We start from the raw sequence: 23,565 nt of genomic DNA on the forward strand, positions 1-23,565 counted from the left end.
CTTAGACTAAAATCTGAGTTATAAATGATCACATTAAAGAATGGTTTCATAGGAAAGAACCTGGTCTAGTTAGTGATTTCATTTTTCATCTATGAGTTGGAAAGGACACGCACACGTAAGCTTGCCACTTCAGAATCAGTGTTGTTCCTTCGTTTGCACTATTCCTCTTCCCAGATGTTGTGTCTCTTGTCCCAACCTCTCCTGTTCATTCTCTAAGAAAGCAGGCTTATGCTCTGAGTTATTACAAACTGTGGTTTTCTAAGAAAGTTTCCTTTGACGGCCTGTTCTTCACTCTACGTGGACCAGACCAAGGTCTCCCTTATAAAACCCATTCTTCAATTTTAACATTTATTACATAGATTTCAACTATTGTGTGATTATATTTGGCATGCACTTTTTGGAAAATATTGATTTTTTTATGCATACAAGAGTTGGGGTACAAGGCAGAGGTGCAGGGACGGGTGAGAGTATTCACAGAGACAGAGTAGGGAGCAGAACAGGCAGATGGACTGAAATACCTTCCTGGCCAGGGATCGAACTCATGCTACAGTGACTTCAGATAGCTTCACATGCTATGATTTAACCCATTGAGCCACCAGAAAGGGCCTGGCATGTACTTTTACCCAATTCAATTCTAAATCCCATGGAAGTGTTTGGTTACCATTGTATCCCCTGAGACTGAATACATTAATAATTTTGAGAGTCTGTTTTCTACATTATGCACTGTATCTACTATATTGTATTCTATGATGTTTAAGTACCTAACTGATATGTGTAGGGATTTTTAAAAACTGTATAAATGTATCTAGGTTGCTCTTAATTTTTTTTTTATAACTTGTTGTAGCTTTCAGGTCTTCGACACTGTTACAACATCTAGATGTGTTTTGTTTTTATTACCAGCATTCATTTACTTAGCATTTTGTCCTGGTCTTTTCTTCCTGAAGTGAAGATACAAGGATAGAAGCAGGAAAGAATAAGCTAAGTAAGATATTAGTTAGCAATGCAGTAGCCTTAAGATAAAGAGAATAAACAATAGCTAAAAAAAAAAAAATAAGAAATCTTTTCACCCACAGAAGGCATTCCAGTGCATCTGCTATAATAATGTGTTGGAAGGGATTTTTCAGCCTTTATTCCCACCATCCTTTGTTAATGGCTAGTTATCACCTTTCGTATTCTACCTTTTAAAGGGAAGCGTCCCCCCCAGTTCTGGGGTTGAGGAATGCTAGTGCCATAGCCTTCACAGCCACACTGAGTTGTATGGCTTCTGTTTGTGTTGGGACGTGTTATTCTTCTAGTCACCGGAGTAGGAGAGGAAGAGGTAGGAACGGGGGTAAGTTTTGAGAGGATCAACCTAAACGATCCTCACCAGCAGCTAGCTTCACAATCCTGCCTGAATGTCAGCAGGGCTTAAACAAGGGCAGAAAAGCAAAGATGAGAAGAGAATAATAGATAGAAATAGCCTAAGAGTTGATTTGTAAATGTTAGTAGTCAAACAAACAAACAAAAAGCTGGAGAAATGTAGGATGATGAAAAATTTCCTTTTGAAGAAGGAGTCATTCAATTTAAACAATCTACAATAAATGGTAATATTGTTACTTCCCTCCAAACAATTTTAGTGTATTTCTTTCCAATCCCTTTTATGAGTATTGTACATGCTCTTAATCATCATAACGACAACTATATATTTCACCTTTATCATGCATTTTTCCATATTTTTTTTATCTAAGAGCTGCTCAAATTTTAAATATGCAAGTTTCCGCCTCTAGTTTAGATATCTTATAGGGGAAACTTTTTCATAATTTATCTCCTATAGAGTATGTTTTTAGAATGTGAATGGTAAATTAAAAGATAGGAGCTAGTTTTCTTTGTTATTGTTTGTTATTTTCTTTGTCATTGAATCAAATTGCTTGCCACCTAATATTGAATTGTGAATAGTTTCAACTGAGAAAACTTGGTAAGGAGGATGGAAATATGAGAAACAAGAGGTGGAGACAGTTTTTGAAGTGGAGGATGGGAATTTCATTTGGATTTAGACATATTAAATGTACAATTGATGGTGGGAATAATTGGTAATAGCTTGATGTGTGAAATTGACTTTGATGAAAACATTAATTAGCATAACAGATTCTTGTGAGGAATTACAGAGGTGGTTTTTGATATCAGAACAATCTTTCAGGAAACACATCATAGGGAAGAAGACAATAAAATATCAACTATACTTAGATGGAGAAAGAAAGAAGTGAAAACAGTCTACAAAGTAGAAAGAAAAAGAAGCCTTAAAAAACAAACTTAAGGGGCTCTCCCTGGTGGCACAGTGGGTTAAAGCACTGCACTAAGAAACTTACGGCCACTTCCACATGAGTTCGATCCCCACCTGCCCTGGAGGAGAGGAGATCCACATGGCGCGGCAGACCTCTCCTGACCTGCTCGCTGCTCCTCTCAGCAGTGTACTTTGTCCATCTGCCTGTTCTGCTCTCCACTCTGTCTCAGGTGAATCCTCTCATCCTCCGCATCTCTGGCCTGTACCCCGGTTCTGTATAAATAAATAAATTAAAAAAAAAAAAGAAAAAGAAACAAACTTAAGAATAGCCTGGTGGATTGCCAAAAGGGTGATTGTCCAATGGAAGGGACAATCTAGGGAAAGAGGTTTGGGTTTGCAAAGAAGGGAACAACAGGGAAATGGATAATACTCTGTTCTTGCTGAAGTTCTGGGTCACACCAGTAACACTCTCCCCTCCAATGCCATAAAGGCAGTTCTTTCCAAGCATGTCTTTCTAAAGCTAGACCTCCATGTCTTGCTGATTTTGTTTTGAGATCTTCAGACCTGTTCTACCTCCTGCTCTGCTCTCTGTCCATTCCCTTGGATTACATCTCAGGGTCCTGTCCTCTTACCCTGCCAATGCTCTTCTTCACTCAGGAAACCTGCCCATTTCCCAGGACTGTTCAGTTGTCTCTGCAACATCTCAGGGTCCTGTCCTCTTACCCTGCCAATGCTCTTCTTCACTCAGGAAACCTGCCCATTTCCCAGGACTGTTCAGTTGTCTCTGCAACATGCATTTGCAGGGAGGAGAGAAGCAGAGGAGCCTTATTACAGATTCCTCAGGTCAAAGTTTAGGGTCCACTCATGGGTTTTGCTGTTTTTTGGTGGTTGACTGGAGTGGTTATTTTCTAAAGTGTTTTTGCCTTATTAGGTGGCTCTCAGTCCATTAGATGAGCAGTTTTCTGGGGGGACAGAGTTATTGGTCTATGATTCTTGGCCTTTCTGAATTGCATGTTTTTCAGTCTCCATTGACAACATGGGTGGGGCCCAAAGTTTACCACCTAGTGATGATGAAAGTCTTCTCTTCTTCCTCTGATAACCCTGTAGCAGGGGGGCTGGAATATCCCTTATAATCTGATGAGGGTGAAATCTAGACTCTCCACTCAGACTTTCTTCTATGGTGTTTGGCTGTAGTAATTAGTAACTGTCTAAGTGTATTTTATCTTGATTGGCTTCTCCACTCCTGGTTCTTCGTCTAGACAGACCAGGCTTCTGTTTTCTGGTTATTGATCTTTCTAATACTATGAGTGAGCTAAAAAGAAAACCCACAGAACTTAACACTGTCATTCCTTGAGTTCCAAGTTCTGTAATTACTCTTCTCCCCTCTCCGCCTTTCCATATCCTTTTTGGTTTATTTCTTAAGTGATGTCCAAGAGTTTTAGTTGTGATTAAAAGAAACAATGGGGGGGGGGAAGTCTGCTTCATTTTCCTGGAAGCAGAAGTTCACTTTATCTAGTTATATTCTGTAGAAACAGCTGGCCGGATTTGCTAATGGACTGGGCGTGGGGTGTGAGGGAAAGTACACAGCCAATGATGACCTGCTTTGTCCCTAGCAACTGGTGGGATGAAGTTGTTATTATTAGAGATAGGGAAAGCTGAGGGAGAGATGATTTTTGAGACGAAGCTTTATTAGTTTGGGGCCAGGTTAAGTTGAGAGTTCCTAGTTATAGAGGCTTTTGGGTGATAGAGTCTAGAGTCAAGGGGCAAGGCAGGGTCTGCGTGTGAGTTCACTGAGTGGAGCCATATTTAAAGCCATGGACAAGATGAGATCATTTGGGAGTGAATGTAGAAAGGAGGTCAGTGTAAGGTCTAAGCTCAGGGATGCTCCATTGTGAAGAGGTTAGGAAGAAAAGGGGGTCCCACTGTTGTGAGCAGCTAGAGTGGTGTGGTGTTCTAGAATCCAGACAGAACAGTTTTCTCTGAGGAGGAAGGAGTGATAAGCTTGGCCAAGTGTTGCCAAGAAGGCATGGACTGGAATCTGACCTTTGGATCTGGCAGACTGTCCACAGCAATCTGACCTCATGTTTTATAATCTGCATTTCTTTCTCCTCAGACTTACCACCACTATTTTCCTTTTAACAGTTTACATTTTGTGTCATCTTTTTTTTTTTTCTTTATTCCTTCTGTCAGGGTAATATATGGGTGATAAACATAAACACTGTTTGATAAATTCTAGTGCTGCCATGAGGAATTGGCCCTTGTGAATTTACCAGTAACTGAAGCCATATATTGCTGAGACACCATCATGATTTCTTCACACCTATTCATTTACAACCTTATTTCTTAGTTCTGCTTATTAAGCTTACAGATCTACTGACAAGTACAAAATATTTTTGTTATCTTAAAATATCACAATTATTACAACAATGGTTTATTTTCTTTCTCATTATATACTGAATGGATTGATGGTAACAGATGTGGAGTTCCTATTACTTGGACTCAGTGAGCAAACCCTATATTCTGCATATATTGCCCTCTGGGATCTAAAGTACAGCACTGTGAGGATTTATGACTGTCATTTCAAAGCCAAGAAAACTCAAGTGTGTTTCAGTTTCTCATCCTAAAGGTAAAGCTCTGCAGTGCGCTACCTGCATTTCCCAAGTGACCTTCATGATAACAATGTAGGGGAAATGATAGTTCCTTTACTTCACACACAAGTAATATATATTTTAAGACAAAATCAACTGGTTAATTAGGGAAGAATTGGTAAGATCTATTATTCGAATTTTTAGTTTTGATATATTTTGAGTTAATATCAGTCTTTCTTTTAATATTTGTTACTTTTTAAAAACATGTTTGGGCACATAGACATAATATTAAAGTAACTTTTAAATCATTATTTTAAACTATGATCTATTTTTATGAAGTGATTCTCTTAGTACTGAAAACCATTGCTTCTAGTCTGTGCTGGTCAAAGGTATTATTTACATCAATGGAGCAATTGATTTCATTGTTGAGAAAAGTGAAGCATTTTATGGAAACCAAAGTGTTAACTTGTTTCCAGAGCAACAGCTGTTGTTATGCAATCTAAGGGGTATTTGCTATAACAGCTTGCTCTATGTTGAGTAGCTAGAGAGGGAAGTGTTCCAAGGATGTATTCTATCTCTGCAAATAAATAAAACCAAATGCCCCACTAGAGTGTACTGAGCAGCTAAGGGAATGTATGTAATGCATGTTAGATCTTCTCAATGATTTTCTCCTTAAAATGGCCAATTTCAGATGGCTATCTTTTGGAGAGGAGACTTAGAAGTTTGAGCTATCTTGTTCATTATCAAAAGGTAATATTGACCGTTCACTTACTGGGACTCTTACCAGAAGAGTTAAAAAGGACTTCTGAGACTGCTGGTACTACCTTTATTTAAAGTGCAGAAATGAACAGCAATAGGGAGGCTGGATCAGTTACTGGCTGCTGAAGAACACACAGCAAACAGTTGGTAGGTCCCCAGAACTCAAGGCAGCCAGTAGGTATCAATTCTACACATTCCTTCAGATTGATTCCCTAGAAGAGAGGCAAGTCAAAGAAAGATACCCAGGGCTGTAGCGACTTGGTCAATGCTAACTTTGAACATCAGACTCATGTATTGTGGAGAGTGGAGAATATGTGACTCTCAGTCTGTTGGTGAATAAGCAGAGTGTGAATGTTTGTCCAGAGTAAATGAGATATGCTTGTCCTGCCAGAGATGCCAGCTATGTATGCCCCAGCCCCTTGTCTGCCCCCATGGACACTCACCTTGCACTGGTTGTTCTAGCACTCCATGCATGCGTGAGTCACATCCCAAACTACGCAGGCCCTGACTCTGAGCTGGCCAAGTGTCTTTCCAAGGCATTTGCTGGCAGGAACAGGTGGCAACTTGCCTACACAGCCCTCTCATCCTAGCAGTAGATGGTCACTCTCATCTCTCTGCCTCTTTTTTCTTCCATGATCCTTTTTTTGGGCTTCCTTTCTAATTGCAATTCCTTGATCAGGTCTCCTCACCTATTTCATTTTCCCCATAAGGCAGGTCAGCTTCTAGGAAGTATTGTCAGGTGTTTTTGTTGACTTTACCTCAAGAATTTTCTCCCTGAAGAAGAAAAATATCAATGACTTTTAGAGAGAGTATATGTTTTGCCTTTTTTCTTTATATTTCTCATGAAAATATCCCCCTTCCCCAAGTCCAGACTGCAGATATTTTGCTAATGGTTTCATTATTGACTGATTGAAGTTTCATGCTAACAAAAAGCCAGTTGTAGTTTTAGCAAATCAGTATCTTTTCACAGCATGTGTCAGAATGGTTGCACATGACATCCACCGAAATGTGCCTCTGGGCAATGAACGTGTCCTGCCGGCCCCTCAAGATCATCCGTTATGTTCTCTCTCCAATCACTTCCCCCTTTCAAGTCTCACCCTCTGTGCCTTCACACTAGACTCTTTGCACCACCTGCTTTTCTGTTTTCATTGTTTGTGCCTTCAGCTTTCTGCAGCCATTTCCGGCAGTCCTGCTTTTCCCTTTAAGTGTCACTTCCTCTAAGAAACCTTGTGACTATGCCAAAACTGGGGCAAGTGCCCTTCCCAATCCTTGCCTAGTGAGCCATAGAGTTCTCCCCTTGCATGTGGCACAGCTCATGGTCATCTGACTGTGGAGTTCTGTCCTGCTAGGTGGCTCAATGGCACACATTATACATTTGTTATGTCCAATCACCAGTGCTTATCTAGCAGAGTGCCTGAAACAAGGTAGACGATCAATCAGTGTTCGAACATGGGTGAATAAAAGAGTGGAACTCAATTTTGTTGTTAATCCCTTCTGTTGATGGGTGTGTTTATGATAAAATAGAGGGGGGAATATCAAATATTAGTGCTATGGAATTCTAAAACAAACTTTTCCTATGCAAAAGTAGCAAAAAACACTTTATGGTCACTTTCTCTAAGAGAAAGTTTCCTGGATGTATAATTGCAATATGACAAAAGACCATAACATTCCCTAAGGAAATATGATTTCCCATCTGTTAGAGATTTATAGAAGAAAAGTATGTAAATGATATGAAAGTGAAGATTGAGGGGTCTTAGAATACTTAGCAGTGTGAGTTCGATCCCTGGCTAGAGGGACCCACATGTTGCAATAAAGCTCTCCTGTCCCGCTTGCTGCTCCCCTCAGCAATGTACTTCATCAGTCGGCCTGTTCTGCTTCCCACACTGTCTCTGGTGAATCCTCTCACCCTCTCTGCAGCTGTAGCCTGCAGCACAGTTCTTGTATGCATACATAAATAAATATATATTTTTTTAAATTCTGAGTGAGCAGGATGTGGGGCAGGTATTCTGCTCAGTGTTTACCTGTGCTTAGCCCTTTCCGTCAGCTGAATCCTGTGAGATAGATTTTGTGATTCTCACATCATAGGAAAGAAACTAAGGCATGAAGAAGCTATGTAATTTACGCAAAGTCACAGAGCTAGGAAGGAGTACTCCCTTCCTAGGGTCTATCTATGCATCTAAGAATTCAATACTTTCTGCCTTTTGGAAAAAAAATAGAAAATAACTCCATGATGTCCCTTTGAGGAGGAAAGGATGCTTGGTGGAATCTAGAAGAAAAAATAGGAAGACTCTTTATTTTGCCAAGAGGAAACAGAGTTGCATAAGCCTAGAGTCATGATAACAGAATTTTAACTCAGAAAACTTCCATATCATTTCAGCGTTTCTGCAGGAAAAAGTAGGAGAAGCCAGAGAGGGAGGATTTCAGCCCAGAAGGCTTAGATGGAGCAATGGCAAGTTACTCGAGAGAGCCCAAGTAGAGGGTGTCTGAGACTGAAAACAGACAGCCCAAGTCCAACTTTCATGACTTTAATTTTTGGAGCTTAAGCTGTCTGAGGCTCATCTATAAAATACAAGGTAGGATCCCTGTGAGGGCTGTGGCAGATGGGAGACTAGCTGCAAAGACTGCCTGGCTGCCTAGTGACCGGCTCCCAACAAGATGCGTGGCTCCACGAGGCCCCATGGGCTATGGGCCGCCACAACTGTGCATGCCACTCTCAGAGGCTTTAAAAGCACGAGTCAGCCCACCGTCAGATTCTCTCTCACTCCACCAGTATGGTCTGGAGTGACCTGGCTCTGATGTTGGAGTCCGCTAAGTGGCCCTGCTGCTCAGGTGGAAGGGCGTCTCCAAGGCCGTGGGGGCCACAGGATGACTGGTAGCTGGAGGTTGATGTGGCTGCTCACCTTATCTCCTGTCCTGGATGGGAGGCTTTGGGAAGCAAAAGATGTTTTCTTCGCCCCCTTAGATTCTATGACGGGGCTTGTGAAGTGGTCTGTATAAGGGCTGTGGGAGGTATATCATCACATATGCCTATGAGGTCTTCCTGGAAAAGTGATGTCCCATAGGGGCATAAGGCCTCTGCGCTTATAGACCATTTTCACAAAAAATTAAAGGAATGACCATCTCCTCTGCAGCTCTCCTAGCGCCAAAGCAGTCATCATCCTTAGCCACTGTCCCTTAGCCACGCTACTTCATTATAACAAAACACAAGAAACAAAGTGATAACAACAACAAAGGAAAGTTATTTACTATTGGAAATGCTGAAAACCAAACACTAAGCAGCACACAATGAAAGTGAAGATGCAGGTGGGAGTCTGTCCTCATGGGGGATGAGATTAGGAAATATTTTGGGGGAATCTGAATGAAGATCAAAATTCTCTTAGTAAGGGAGATGTGCAGATCCATGCTGGTGCTGATTTTTTGTCTTCCTTAGGGTCATTTAGGGGATTTATGTCACTTATTTCTCAGAAAGTTTTAGATTAGAAAAGATAAGAAACACTCCTCTTAGTTTTTTTCTGCATGCAGACTCTTGCGTCCAACTCAAAACAATCTTTATTAATTGATCCTTAAATAACCCTTGCCTAGTGAAATCCTAGGTGGCAAGTATAATGTAATATTTACTGGCGATGATTTATGTGTTGTAGACCCAAAGTCTATACAATGCTATAGATCAAAGACACCTTAATAAACAACTAAAGAATAATCATAATCATCCTCCCTCAGTGTCCTGTTCTGGAGTGACATATTCTGATTCCTTTCACCCCATTTCTGAGAGGCTTGTTTGCTCCTTGAGATGACCCGGAGTGTGTGGACTATTGCTGTTGTCGGGCTGATTCCTCTTTATGCCCGTCGCTGCAGCCACTGCAGTTTCTACCTGTGCAGTTACTCTGCTTCAGGTCTCTTATCCCCTCCCCCACCAAGATCTTCAGGAGGGAAAATGGAGGGCAATGACAACTGAAAGGCTCAAACCTGAAAGGCTCGCTACTCAGGAGAACGGACCCTAACTTCTGCTTGAGGACCTCATCCTTGGACTTAGTGAGTGGAAGAGTGAGGGGCTGCCTCTCCTGGCCCAGGCGCTCTCTCCCTCTCAGTTATTTCTCCACAGCCAATATTTACAGTAGGGTTGTAAATAATGCCTCTCCCGTTTCTCAGTGTTCTTTTTGTCCTGAAATCAATGAACTGTGAGAGCACATGTCTTGGCTTGGCGAGTCACAATTATGGAGCTCAAACACGGACATACTGTATTGCCTGTCTTTCTGCTTTGGTGCAGGCATTACTGTATTTTTAGACCCGCCCGTCACTGCCAAGATGGTAGTACACAGAGAAGCAGGACAGGCTTGTTGGCCTGGGTAACAGAAGCGATTTGCCTAAAGCTATCGCAGCATATTGCTGAGGGCTCTCATTTGCTGCTGGATATGGTGGAGGAGGGTAGTGTGTTTTGTTTTGGCTTCATTTAGAACATTTTATAGCACTTCACAATGTGTGTGCTTGAGGATGTGTTGAAACATAGGATTAGCTTTATGAACTAGCTTTAGGAGGTGTCTGAGGCAAGATAGCAAGTTTTGAGAAATGAATCTTGAGTTTATCTTTAAACTGCAAGTACAATATTTATATTTTTACATACACAATGAAATAGTTTATCAAAACACTATGAATTTGGAGTTGTGATCATTTGGGCTGACTTTTCCCTCCATTCTCTGTATGAAAGAGGGTTTGTGAGAAAAGTGAAAAGATTAAGAAATCAAGAGGAGATTTCCTAATGTCTTAACGGAACAAACCTTTGGGCATACAAATGAAAACCCATAAAGACAACCTGTACTCTTTCCCGCCACTTATAACAACAGTATTACCAAGGTTTAGCTCATTTCTATTCCCACTGTCCCATTTAGATCCCACTGGGTTGCTATAAATAACGAACTCAATAGTTTTCATTGTTAGATGTTTTTTCTTGCCAGATCATTCTTTATACTGTTATAGGAGTGACATCCTGATATGCCTTCTGTCCGGGACCCCCATAGTAAAAGAGCCAGATCCTTTCAATAGCATGTGAGGCCTCATTTACTTCTTGATTTCTCATTTTCTGCCCCCCTCATCACCCTGAGCAGTAGCTGCAGGGGACAGCTTTTTACCCCAGAATCCATGGAATTCTTTCCTACTCTGGCTGGAATAACCTTCCTCCTGTCTTCTGACTAATGAATTCCGAGGCAAACACGAGATTCAGCTCAACCATATGGTGCAGTAGGAGAGCTTTTCATTCCACTCTTCAGCCCAGACAGTGGTCAATGTGCAGTCGTCCAGTCTCCTTCTTGATAGTTCTGTGCCTGTCTCCTTTGGGCCTCTCATCATATGGCTTTCCCTTGGTTGCACCGAATTTGTGAGGACACAGGTTATGACTTACTCTGGTTTTGGTGCCCGACACATGGAGAGCCATTGAAATATGTTTGCTAAATTAAGTGGCTTCGTTGTCAGCCAGACAAGGCTGCCAGGGTCCCTGTGAGAGGTCTCTTGTGAGACACCAGTGTGAACTATTGGGTAAATGTGGATGGCTTGGAATGGAACTTACTCTTAAATAACCCACAGTCAAGCTTCAGACTGTTTTTACTTATTGTCTAAATTAATGAGGTTTTCCCAAATTTTTATTACATTTCTATTGAAAAAATAAATGCTGTAGGGTTTTATTTTTCTAACTCTTTTTATGGTTTTCAGAATAGTTGCCAATTCTGCCGTTCACTTTTGGTCTATGGTAATCTGCACAAAAATACAAGTATTCATGTATACACATATACACACAAATACATACGCATTAATGGGTGTAATTAATTGCTCACTAATCTTAATGATCTTCATTGTCCTGTGATTTTTATGTTTCCTCTCTAAAAGATTCTTAATAGATGACTCTCTACACATTCCAAATGGGCCACTTAGGGAGCTGACTTTTGAGGGATACCCTACATATGAACTGCTTTAATATATGTTGGATTCTGAAATTTGAATATACAATGCCAATAGTATTTTTTGATGTACTGTTTATGAATAAAACTGAGATATATGAACATAGCTTTGTATTCGATATATACATTTAATTAACAAAGTAGATAATCCCTAATGACTTAATGTCTCTTTTTTATCTTCATATGAAAACTACAAAGTGCTATACATATGTGAGAATACTGTAAAATATGTAAAATGATATACCCACATAGAATATTGTGAGATAACAAGTCAGTATACTCAGGGGTACTTATTTTCAAGCAAGGTCTTCTGGACAAAGTTAGTGGTGATGCAAAGGAGAAAGTTTTACTTCTTTAGGAAAATAAAGTGAGTACTCCAGAAGAACCATTTCTGTAATTTCTGTTGTTAGACAGATTACTAGTCAGCTTCCTCATAATAGCACATGACCAAAGAGCATTTGGTAGGTCAGCTGCAATTTATTTAGAGTCAACAGAACTTCATTGCTTTGAAAACAGCCATAAATTCTGGCTTTTCACAGATGAAATGAAACTTTCCTTTAACTAGTCCAAATTATAGTGATATAGATTACATGTAAATATATGTCATGTTCTAATCGGTATTAGTAGAAATTCAATATTGTTTAAGTTATATTGAATGGTACCATTGGATTTCATTTGTCATACTTCAAAGTTTACAAAGACAGAACTTTGTTGTTTTTATGGGCTCATATAAAGAACAAAGAAGCTAAGTTTTCTGAAAAATCTTCAAAATTGTAAACACTGTAAAACGCTAACTGAACAAAAATATCTTCACCACCAAAATTTTCAAATTAGTATATATTAAATTTAAAAACTCGCCCCATGTTAATGATTATTAATCCATGAGATGAATCATTTTTCAGTGTCAACTACATTGCTGAAAAGAACATTTTTTAGACAAAGTATATTCTACTACTACTAAATATACCTGAATAATAATATAATAATGTACTTATTATTTTCATATTTTCTCAGTCCAATAGTATAAAATTATAGGAAGAATATTGTTTTCCATATTAGAAAATTGAGGTTTGTCCGTTACACCTTTAGTAAGCTGAGGTCCCCTGCGAACTTGTGGGATCCTTAAAACACTCTCACTTTTCACTTCATTCTGATTGCCTTCGTTTTACTTCAGAGAGTAGAAGAACTCTACTCACTTCCATAAGATGATTCTTTACGAGAACTGAACATTTTAAATTTGGAATCAAAATGTGTTGCATATGTAAACTAGGTAATATAATTAGCTAAGAAACTGGAAGTTCCAAGAAATTTTGAAATAAGCTTGAAGTTATGCACTTTTGAATGTCGAACATAGGCAGAAAAATAAAGCACGTGGTGACGGCAGTATGGAATCTCACTTCTTGCTATTTCTATATGGTCACAACTCTCTAGGCAGCCAGGTTCCTCTTCCCTTTAGTACAAATCTGTTACTCCTGCATTTCACATGGGTCTCAGAATCAAAGCCAAGCTGCTTTGCTTGAGCCAATGGAGGGACAGTACGTAGCAGTTGTCAGGAACAACAGCAGCTCTTCAGATCATTTATTTTCCATTTCTGTCTGACTCTTTTCCTCTCTCCCCCTCACCAAGCCCTTTTTCCCTTTCCTACAGTCCTTCTGCTTCTCTCTATGGGAGGCCACCCTGCTTTTCTTCCCTCTAGATGGCTTGATTTATACGCCTTGGCCTCTTGCTTGCGATTGACCTTGGAACACCAAGCCTCTTCTGAATCCAGCTTCAAATGCTTCTCTTGAGCTGCACTTCTGCTACTAATCCCCTCACTTTTCCAGTTTTCTAGTTCTCAAGGGATTTCACAGATTAGTCCAATACATCTTTTCAAAATGTGAGTCATAAGGCTCGGCTTAGAGATCACCCTGTTTGGGTTGTCTTTGTGCCAGGTACCTGGCCCTATGGTCTACATTTTGGGTATTTATGGTAGAGACACCTGGTGTAAAACATGGCCGGTGCCTTATTAGAGGCTTGTAGACAGAAAACTTCCTGTAGAAGATAAAATGAAAACTTTGTAAAATGTTCTATATTGGCAGTCTTTTTTCCCCAAATACAACATCTGTACTGCTCTTGAAGCTGTAATCTAAAGTGTTTCCAAATATTAGTGGTACATAAAAAACAGTGTGCAAGGCTCTCTCAGAGAAGTAATTCACTTTCCTATTAAGGAGCACAATGCCACCTGCTGTGTATTATTGATGCAATTTTAAGAATAACAGCAATAAATGCAACAACAAAATAAATGTCATTCTTTGTTCTTTTACTATATGCCACACACATCACATACATTATTAATTATTCATCTGATAGTTGTAAAGGATATATATACCAAACGTTTCTCCTTTTCAGAAATGTTATAGAGGCTCAGAAAACTTAAATAACTAGTGTAAGATTACATAGTTCACTTTAATTCTGAAACTAACAATTTTTTTTACTCAATTGCATGAGCATTTTAATAATAGTCAAAGATATTTTTAAGAAAGATGAGAAAAGTAGTCTACTATATTTGCATAGCTATTTGCCATTTCTTCTTTTTTTACCCTCATTCCTAAAGTTTCAAGTGAGTTTTGATGTCATTTTTCTATCACCTAAAGAAGTTCATTAGCATTTATTTGTAAATCAGCTCTGCTGGTGGCAAATTGTTTTCCTCTTTGAGTAACGTCTTTTTTCACTTTCATTCCTCAAGATATTTTCATTGAAAGCAGAATTTTAGGTTGCTAGGTCTTTTCTTTTGGAACCTTAAAAAGGTGGTTTCCACTATCTTCTGAGCTCAGTAATATCTGATGAGAAACATGTAATCCTGGGGTGTGCTGTCCCAATCAGTAATACGTCATCCCCCCAATAGTTGCTTTCAAGACTATGATTTTATTGTTTTGTGTTTGAACTGATTTTTTGAGTTAAATCTCTCTGGTATTTGTTCAAATTCCTACACCTGTAAATTATGCAGTCACCAAATTTGGGAAGTTTCAGAGATACTTTTATGAATGTTCTTTTTGTACTAATATCTTTTGCCACCATTTTAGGGACACCATACACAAATCTTGATATTGTCCCCTTCATCTCTGAGATTCTATAGCTGTTTTTTTTTTTCCAAATTACTTTCATTCTGATGGTGAAATTGGATAATTTCTATTGCTATGTCTTCTTTCCTCTTTTATTCCATTCTGCTATTGCACATATTCACTAGTTTTAAATTGCAATTATTATATTTCTTAATTCTGAAACTTTTATTTAGTTATTTTTATAGACTCTATTTCTCTCCTGAGAGTGTTCATAGAAAAGGAGTTTAATAACTACCTTGAAGTCCTTCTGATAATTCATGCATTTGAATTATTTTTATGTTGGTGTCTGCTGATTTCTGTTTCTTTGAGAACTGGTCATACTGGTCATATTTTCATTGTTGTTGCCATATTAAACAATGCTGGGTTATATTTCTGGACATTTTCAGTATTACACTGTTGTACTGGATTGTTTTAAAATTCTCTAATATGTTATTTGTTATTTGAATAGGCGATCAGCTCCATGTTGTCTTTTCCTTCTGGAGTAGTAATTTCAACGCCATTTAAGTTTCAGAGTCTTTGCTATGCTACTTGGGTCTGCCATAGGCACATAATACTCAGGGATTGCTCAGAGAGCAGACTCTTGCTTTGTAGACTCAGAGAGAGAACTATCGATTCTCTTCTCCATCTCTCTCTTATCCATGAGGTTTCCCTCACTTCTTTGCTTTCTATGAGCATTTTGCCCAGTTTCTCTGGCCAGAAGGATAGGGCTCTTTCAGGGTTTCAGCACAATTACAGGCAATTGTGCCACAGTACAAAGTTGCCAGGGTAGAGAGTCCCCTGTTCATTGAGCAATGGGGATCTTTTATTCTAATTCTTCAAGCCAAAGGGTTGGCTCATATTTTGGAATCTTAAATGCCCATGTTGAACTTGGGAGTGGTACAGAGCCTGAAGATGGCCTGGAGGCAGGACTGTGGGAATAAAAAGAAAAAATAAACCAGGGATTTCCCACATACTCTGGCCTGCAAGGGCCCCTTCCTCTTCTCCAGCCAGATGAATGGCATTGCTGTTTTGTGTTGTTTTGCTGCCTGCACTTTTTATGGTTTTTCCACTAGGCTTGCCGCAAATGTTGTTGTGGCTTAAATAAAAACATAAAGGGAACGAATATAGAAAGTGTAAGAATGTCAGTATCTAGTAACCTCTGGTAGGACAGGATGGCAAATATTTAGTGCACGGTCTGCACTCTGACTTGTCACACACACAAGGATCAGTGCTTCTTGCCTGCTCTGCTCTCAGTGTGGGATGAGTACAATCACAGGCCACTTTCCTAGCACCTGGAAGCTCCTGCCCAATGAATGGTACTGGCATATGTAGCAAAAGACCTTTAACCCCTTTCTTCAAGACTTTGGAATTGTATTATTAATTTTTCATTTATCGACAGTGATTCCTTAAGTCAAATTTCTATCTTCCCATCCATTTTTTTCTCTTTTGACGATTCTAGTTGGTTGACATATATTTTGACAGGTGGGCTTGTTGAAAATAAAAATCATTCTTTACTTTCCTTACTTCCATTCTTTACTTTTAATGATCATTCATTAAAATTCTTTATCTGGAGCCCTCACGGGGGGTTGGGGGGACAACGGGTTAGAGCGCAGCATTGCAAACAAGCCGCAGCTGCTTCAGAGCTGATCAATCCCCTGGCCTGGAGCTGACCCACATGATAAGGCAGACCTTTCCTGTCCCACCTGCTGCTCCCCTCAGCAGTGTACTTCCTCAATCTGCTTATTCTGCTCCCCACTCTGTCTTTGGTGAATCTTCTCACTGCCCCTTCACTTCTGGCCTGTACCGCAGTTCTGTATGCACAAATAAAGAAATCTTTAAAAAAAATTATCTGATTACTGTATATCATCAACTGCATTATCCATTTATCAATAACTATATCCATTAAATAAGACTTTCTGGTCCTTATAAAAAGTGTGAGATAGCTTCTTATTTTGAATAATAATAATTATTATTTTTTAAAGATTTATTTATTCATGCATGCAGAACTGGGTGACAGGCTAGAATTGAGGGGCAGTGAGAGGATTCACCAGAGACAGAGTGGGGATAAGAACAGGCCGACTGATGAAGTACACTGCTGAGGGGAGCAGCTGGCGGGTCAGGAGAGATCTGCCGATCTATGTGAGTCACTCATGCTGAAGTGACTTTAGATTCTTAGTACTGTGCTTTAATCCACTGTGTCACAAGGGAGGGACCTTGGATTATTTTAATGATAAATAATTAATTAGAAGTTGCATGCCTATACCCTATTGGATTTAAAATATCCATTTGTACATTTTTATATTTTACTCACTATTTTTATTACCTTATGTGTACTTTCCAAAAGAGTCATATGTACACTGCACTGCAGTGTTCACTTTGCTAAATAGTTGCCATCATTATTATCAACATGTAAGACTAGCCGTGGTATAGTCATTACCGTAGCAGTAAGTAACAGGCATGTAAGTAAGAAAGAGCTTGTTTTTGTACAATGACATGAAACATCTAAAAGTAACCCAACTGGGCATTTACTAAAAAAATCTATTTCTAGAACTCTGTGGGTTCCCTTTTCTAAGGTGGAAAAATATGGTTGGAAAAATGAGCTCCCAAAGTATATGACGAAGTTATATGTAATATACAAGTTACAAATGCTGAATGCCTATTGGTTGAAGGCCAACATCATAGAGTCCAACGTCATCTGGTTAAGTCTCCTTTAGAAATAATTCAGTACCTGATCCTGGAATCATGACATGCTCTGACTGAAATGTTAACAAAGAAGAGAAAATACACTTACTGTCTGTGACTGTCTGCATGCTTACAATCTCTCCTCTTTCTCTCCTGGGGTGTCCAGTATACCGTGGTTTCTGGGCTGTCCTAATGCTTCTGGGAGTAGTAGCTGTGGTGACTGCAAGTTTTTTGATCATCTGTGCCGCCCCCTTTGCCAGCCATCTTCTCTATAAAGTCGGAGGAGGCTCCTATATTGCTGCAGGTATGTACAGGGGTTTCGCCATATTTTCATATTTTTCACTTCCAGTTCAGGTGCAGGATTCTAGTAAGAATAATGCAATAACGCCTAGTGCTAACTAGGTGTTAGACACTTGCTCAGGGATTTTCCATTTTCTAGGTGCTGACACTTAATTAGCATGTCAGTCTTTGCTCATTGTATCTGCATTAAATGAATGAGGACACTAGATAGGAAAAGTGGGCTACAAGAGCTTTTTAATATCTTTTACCCTATTAAGTTTGCTGTCTGTGAAGTCAGGGTCATAACATGTCTCTCTGTAACACCAGGATGTAGGTGAACATTCTGCGCCCATTTCAGAAAAGGGCCCCATGGTGATATTACAAGCCCATTTAGTTTACTTATTATAATAAAAACATATTTTTCTCCATTGTCATTCACTTTTCTTAGTTGTGGTTCATTTGCATTATCTAAACACATTTCTTCTTTGTAAAACCTGCTTATTTTCTTTTATTTTTTTATATTTTATTTTTATTTTTTCATACAGAACTGGGGTACAGGACATAGATGGGGAGGGTGAGAGGATTCACCAGAGACAGAATGCAGAGCAGAACAGGCAGATCAATGAAGTACACTGCAGAGGGGAGCAGCGGGCGGGTCAGGAGAGGTCTGCGGCGCCATGTGGTCACCTCCAGGGCAGGCAGGGATCGAACTCATATGGAAGTGGCTTTCAGCTTCTTAGTGTTGTGCTTTAACCCACTGCGCCACGAGGGAGGGCCCCAAACCTGCTTATTTTAATGAGTTTTACAGTTTGTCTTTCTGATTTCTGCTAAAATGATCATCACGCCAACAGCAAAATAATTGATCAGGTTGGTGCACAGTCTTTTTCAAGGGTCAGATGCATTTAACCATTTGACTTCATCATTTTTAAAATAACTTAAGAAACTGAGATATAATTCACATAACACAAAATTTACCCCTTTAATGTATATAAGGTAGTGTGCTTTTACAGACTGAGCAAGTATCACTACTCTACTCAGAACATTTTTACCATACCACAGAAAACCCCATGCTCAGCTCTCCCCTCTTACCCCAGTCTTCAGTTAGCTCTCAAGCTGCTGACCGTCTGTCTGGATAGTAAATGTAAGCAGAATAACCCACTGGACAGCCTTCCACATACTGTCTCCTTTCACTTAACTCTCATAATTTATATTCTCTCTTCTTTCAGTCTTGTTTCCATTAAACCAAGCTTCTTATATGTCTTGCAACTGAGGATTTTCTTTAGCCAATATTTTTTCTCCTCCAAATTGGATTCACCTTGGTTTCATTCAGAGCTCTAGTTAAGACGAATATTTTTCCATGGTCTTCCCAGGAAGAACAGCTCTTTATTGAAATATGTTAATATTTGTTTCTTTTCATTTCTTGCTTTTTCTAACCTATCAAGTCTTTGTCAATAAAGCAGCTCTATAAGAGCAATAGTTTACTGCTAATACAATATGGGAAGCTTGCATTTTTTTAAAGTTTATTTATTTATATATATACAGAACTGGGGTACAAGCCAGAGGTGCAGGGGCAGTGAGAGGATTCACCAGAGACAGAGTGGGGAGCAGAACAGGCAGATTGATGTAGTACACTGTGGAGGGGAGCAGCGGGTGGGTCAGGAGAGGTCTGCTGTGCCATGTGGTCACCTCTGGGCTGGTGATCGAACTTATGCTGATGTGTCTTTAGCTTCTTAGTGCTGTGCTTTAACCCTCTGCACCACCGAGAAGGGCCTAGAAATTTGAATGTTTTAATGCAGAAATGAGAAATGCTCTTACCTTGGATTTGGTTTTATCACAGGTGTGTGTATGTGTGTGTGTGTGTGTGTGTGTATTGTGTTGTATATTTAGTGCTTTTGAAAAAATTCTTGGTAATTTATTTCAATTTATAATATACTTGTATGATATATATTCATGTATTCATACACCCGTGACTAGTGGACTTTATTTTTTAGTAAATTTTTTGTTGCCTCTGGTCCTCCTTTCTCGGGATTCATGCAAAAGTCCCTTGAGAGTTCAGATATGTCCATTTAAAAGTTACTGAACTAGACAATTAGGAGAATACTTCTCCTAAATCTGACTTTTTATTTCCTTCACAGCACCGTGCTTTATTGTCTCCATGTGAACATTTCCCCAAGACAGAGAGAGGCTCCGTTAGATGAGACAAAATGTTGTTTGTCATTTGTCAGTTTATCAGGCAGGACAAAGGATATTCTCAGCAGTAGCTAAAGTTTACAGACTAATAGTCAAAAGGTTAGAGTGCCCATTATAGGACCAATGGATTAGTATTAAAGTGGATTACTTACTGACACGAGGATTTCTCAAATCTTGCGATTATCTATTATTTACATTGCTAGATAATATTCACAGGCAACTTATCCTTTTAAAGTTGAAGATGGAAATTTACATGCTATGCTATGCAAAGATGAGGGAAAGTGGAGTAAACACTAGGTTTGTCAGCCCGCCAAAATTCTGTGCCACATTTAATATAGAATCATGTATTAAATTGAATTGAATTTCCAATGCTTTCTTTGGTTAGACTTTATATTTTCAAAATGAAGTGTTCTCATTCCACGCACGTTAGTTTTCCAAAGTCTCTCTTGGGCTTGCCTCACCATTCCCCTCCTAAGTCTTCCCGCTGTCCTGTACCACTCTGTGTTACACCCAGTGGTTAGCAACAAGTGTGGTTTGGGTCCCCAGTTGCTGTGGTTGCTTTATCAATGCCACAAACAAAGTTGGACACTCTCCTTTTATTCGGGAAGATGCTTTAGTAAGGAAAGAACCAAACCCCAAATGGCATTGCTGGGATTAGAATGTCTATGGCATCAACAAGAGACTGTTCTGGGGCATTCCAGGCATGGACAAGGTGTGCTGGAGTCACAGCTGTTCCTATGAGTCAGGGCTGGCCCGTGGTATCCCTTGGCCTCGGTCAACTGACTCACACAAGTCTTGTCGGGCTGGTCCCTACACTGTCTACCTCGGCAGGCCGGCCAGGCCATGTGCTTCCTGAGGAAGTTCAGTTCAGGACCAAGGATATGATCATTGTCAGGACATTATGAAACCGAGCGTTGCTTCAGTGAATTTCATCACCCCTCTACCATGCCTAAACAACTACTGAAAATCGTTCTACTGTGGACTTTTAGAGACCTCTTAGATGCAAAGGGGCTGACACTTGTCTTTCCCTAGCCCATAATACTGCAGGTGACAGAAAAGATGCAGGAAGAGTTAGGATGGGCAGGCATGACTTTACACAACATTTCAGTAATATGGAGACAATTATTGTTCGGCTGAATATCCCCAATGTCTGGGCATAGCAACATCCATATGGGGATGAGAATTACTATGCACAGGAAGACTTCTAAGTGTGTGAGAAAGAACTGTGACATGCTAAAGGTGTTCTGGCAGGAAGCGAGAAGCCACAACACTAGAAATTGGTACTTTGTCAGCATATCATTGTAGGAGAATCTTTCTCCCATAATCAAAATTAACTTTTCCTGGATGACAGATGGGGATTACTTTTTTCTCCTTAATGTAGAACTAGACAGAATCTTATGGTGGTGAAAGTGCCCGAAAAACCTGGATCTTGGCTAAGTCGCTTATTAGATCTTCAGGTTGGTAAGACTGCACAGACCTATTTAAGCCAGAAGAATAGAGGGAAGGGGCCCTTACTCCCACCACAGATTTGCCAGTAGAGGGAAGGATACCTTTGCAGTATAACTACCTTTGGAACACAATGAAGGCCAAACTGGGCTGAGTCCTGGCCACTTGTGGCCTCTGGATGGCCTCCTTCTCCAGACACTTGTTTCACAAGCTGTTCTGTGTCACCAGGAAAAGAGTAGAGTGAGTTGGGGTAAATTGTTCAAATCCCCCACCATGTGGCACGCACACCCTGACACGTATCCTTCTGTGGCTCACCCTGATCCCCTCTGGTCTGGAAGATGGTGCTTTCCAGCAGCGTAATAGTGCAAAGCCTCTGAAAAGTAGGATGTGAAGGGAACATACTATTGTATCTAGCAAGTCAAACTGATTCAGAGTAAATTAGATTTGTGGTTGTTTTTCACTTGCCGTCCTTCAAAAGATCAATGGAATTTAAATAGCTCATCAATAAACCACATTTATTTTGACATGAGGTAGGAGATACATTTGTATATGTCTATACAGACATATATATATATATATATATATATACACACATATATATATGGATGTTAACATGTGTGTCTGTATATAAAATGGATGCAGAGTATTAGAGATAGTGGGGCCTTAATCATAGAAAAAATAACTCACAGAAGCCATGGGATGGATTTCAAACACTTATTCTTCAGCCAGGGCTAATCACAGGACTCACAGGAGGCATTTGGAGTCATGCCTTTTCTTCACATCCTCCTCCAGTTGAAGCAGAACATAGAGTAGTCAGAGCAGAAGAGTATATGGAAGAAACAGAAGACCAAGCACAGGAAGGGATTAAGAAAGAATTGCTGATGGTCTGGAGGCAGGCATTCGACACTAACAAGCACACATCTCCGCTCACACCTGCTGTCTCTCGTCTATACAGTGAGAGGTCTGGACTATAAACAGCTGCTTACCCCAACCAGTAAAAATCCTCTGTGTGGCTACAGGCCTGGATAATCAGCCCCTGCTTGGCCAGAGTGGATTTTCTCAGCTTTTGTGTCTTTCTTAGTGTACAAGAAATAGACTTTCAGGGAAAAAGCAAAATCATCACTTTCTAAAAGGGATCAGAATATTTCACCAGGGTCCAGGACTAACTATTTTTTCAGAGCTCTGGTTTCTTGGTGGTGGGAAGGGAAAAGGAGAAAAAAAAAATGACTTGTAAAAACAATGTGTTACTGATATTTTCACAAGATGTACTTCTTGTAGAGTCCCTGTTTCAGATTTTAGGAAACAGAACTAGCAGATGGATTTCTCTTTTGTTCAAACAAAAGACTTAGGTACACTAGGTAAACAGAACTGGCAGATGGATTTTCCTTTTGTTCAAATAAAAGATGTAGGTACTCAGATCTGCTTTTCAAGTAGGAGATAGAACTAAGGGCTGCAAGTTGCTGCTTTGTCCAGAGTCCTTGCTTTGCAAACTTGCCTCTTGCCTCTGGTTGTCATGTTTGGGAATCTGTCTGGAAAAAATATCGTTTTTGATACTGACACTATTATAATGTGGGAAGACCTTCCTTCACATATTGATGTGGGATTTTAATTTCCTCCATCTGACATTTCCCATAAATGTCAAGTGCTAGAATAAGTGAACCTTGGTTTATATAATATGTGAGAAAGAGCTGTGATGAACTTTGGTTTACTAAAATATTTTAAAGCCTTATTACTTTTCTTTCTCAGATAGTTCTTTGAAAGATGATTTCTTCCCACATTACTTTTCATCTGAAATAGGGAAGGCAGGCTGGGAGCGTCTGGTCTTAATTTGATAGGACATGGTAGGTGTTAAGACACCGGTCAGAAATAAATACCAGAGGAAAGTTTCAAAAAGACTTGTCATACCCAGTTCTGTGGCTCTCTGGAAGGAGAGAGGAGAAGCAGCCGCTTCTCTGGTATGAGCTAAGTGGGCTGGGCTGTTGTGTGTCCTGTAGAGTGACTCTGTATTATGATCTAATGCCTGTCCAGACGGATCTAGGGAGCACACAGTTCTCTCAGTAAAGCTCCGCTGGAAATTTTCTGGAAAACCATGAACTTCAACCTTGAATCAGTGTTCCCCACCCTCTTGAAAATATATGTATTTGTACTGCTCTTCTGAGAATGAGAGTGACAGGCCTGGCAAGTGAACACTTTTATTCACATGACATATTATTACGGGGTATGATTAATCTCCACCCTGAAAGGGAGTTTTCAGATGTGTAAGGTGACAAGATTCTTTCTGGCCTATAAATAGACTCTCTGGTTTGGGATTAGGTTTGTCACGGTGGGAAGGC

General features: G+C 39.8%; 1 protein-coding gene across 1 annotated transcript in view; it reads left to right on the plus strand.

Moving 5' to 3' along the window:
* Window positions 1-23,565, plus strand: part of TMEM182 (transmembrane protein 182) — a 37,376-nt gene that overhangs the window by 5,627 nt on the left and 8,184 nt on the right. Inside the window, exon 4 of the mRNA XM_004686184.1 lies at window positions 17,484-17,621. Coding sequence (XP_004686241.1) covers window positions 17,484-17,621 — 138 coding nt within the window. The remainder of the gene's footprint in view (window positions 1-17,483; window positions 17,622-23,565) is intronic.

This window comes from Condylura cristata, unplaced genomic scaffold, assembly GCF_000260355.1.
Source record: "Condylura cristata isolate star-nosed mole 26May11 unplaced genomic scaffold, ConCri1.0 scaffold00020, whole genome shotgun sequence".
In the NCBI taxonomy this organism is placed as follows: Eukaryota; Metazoa; Chordata; class Mammalia; order Eulipotyphla; family Talpidae; genus Condylura; species Condylura cristata.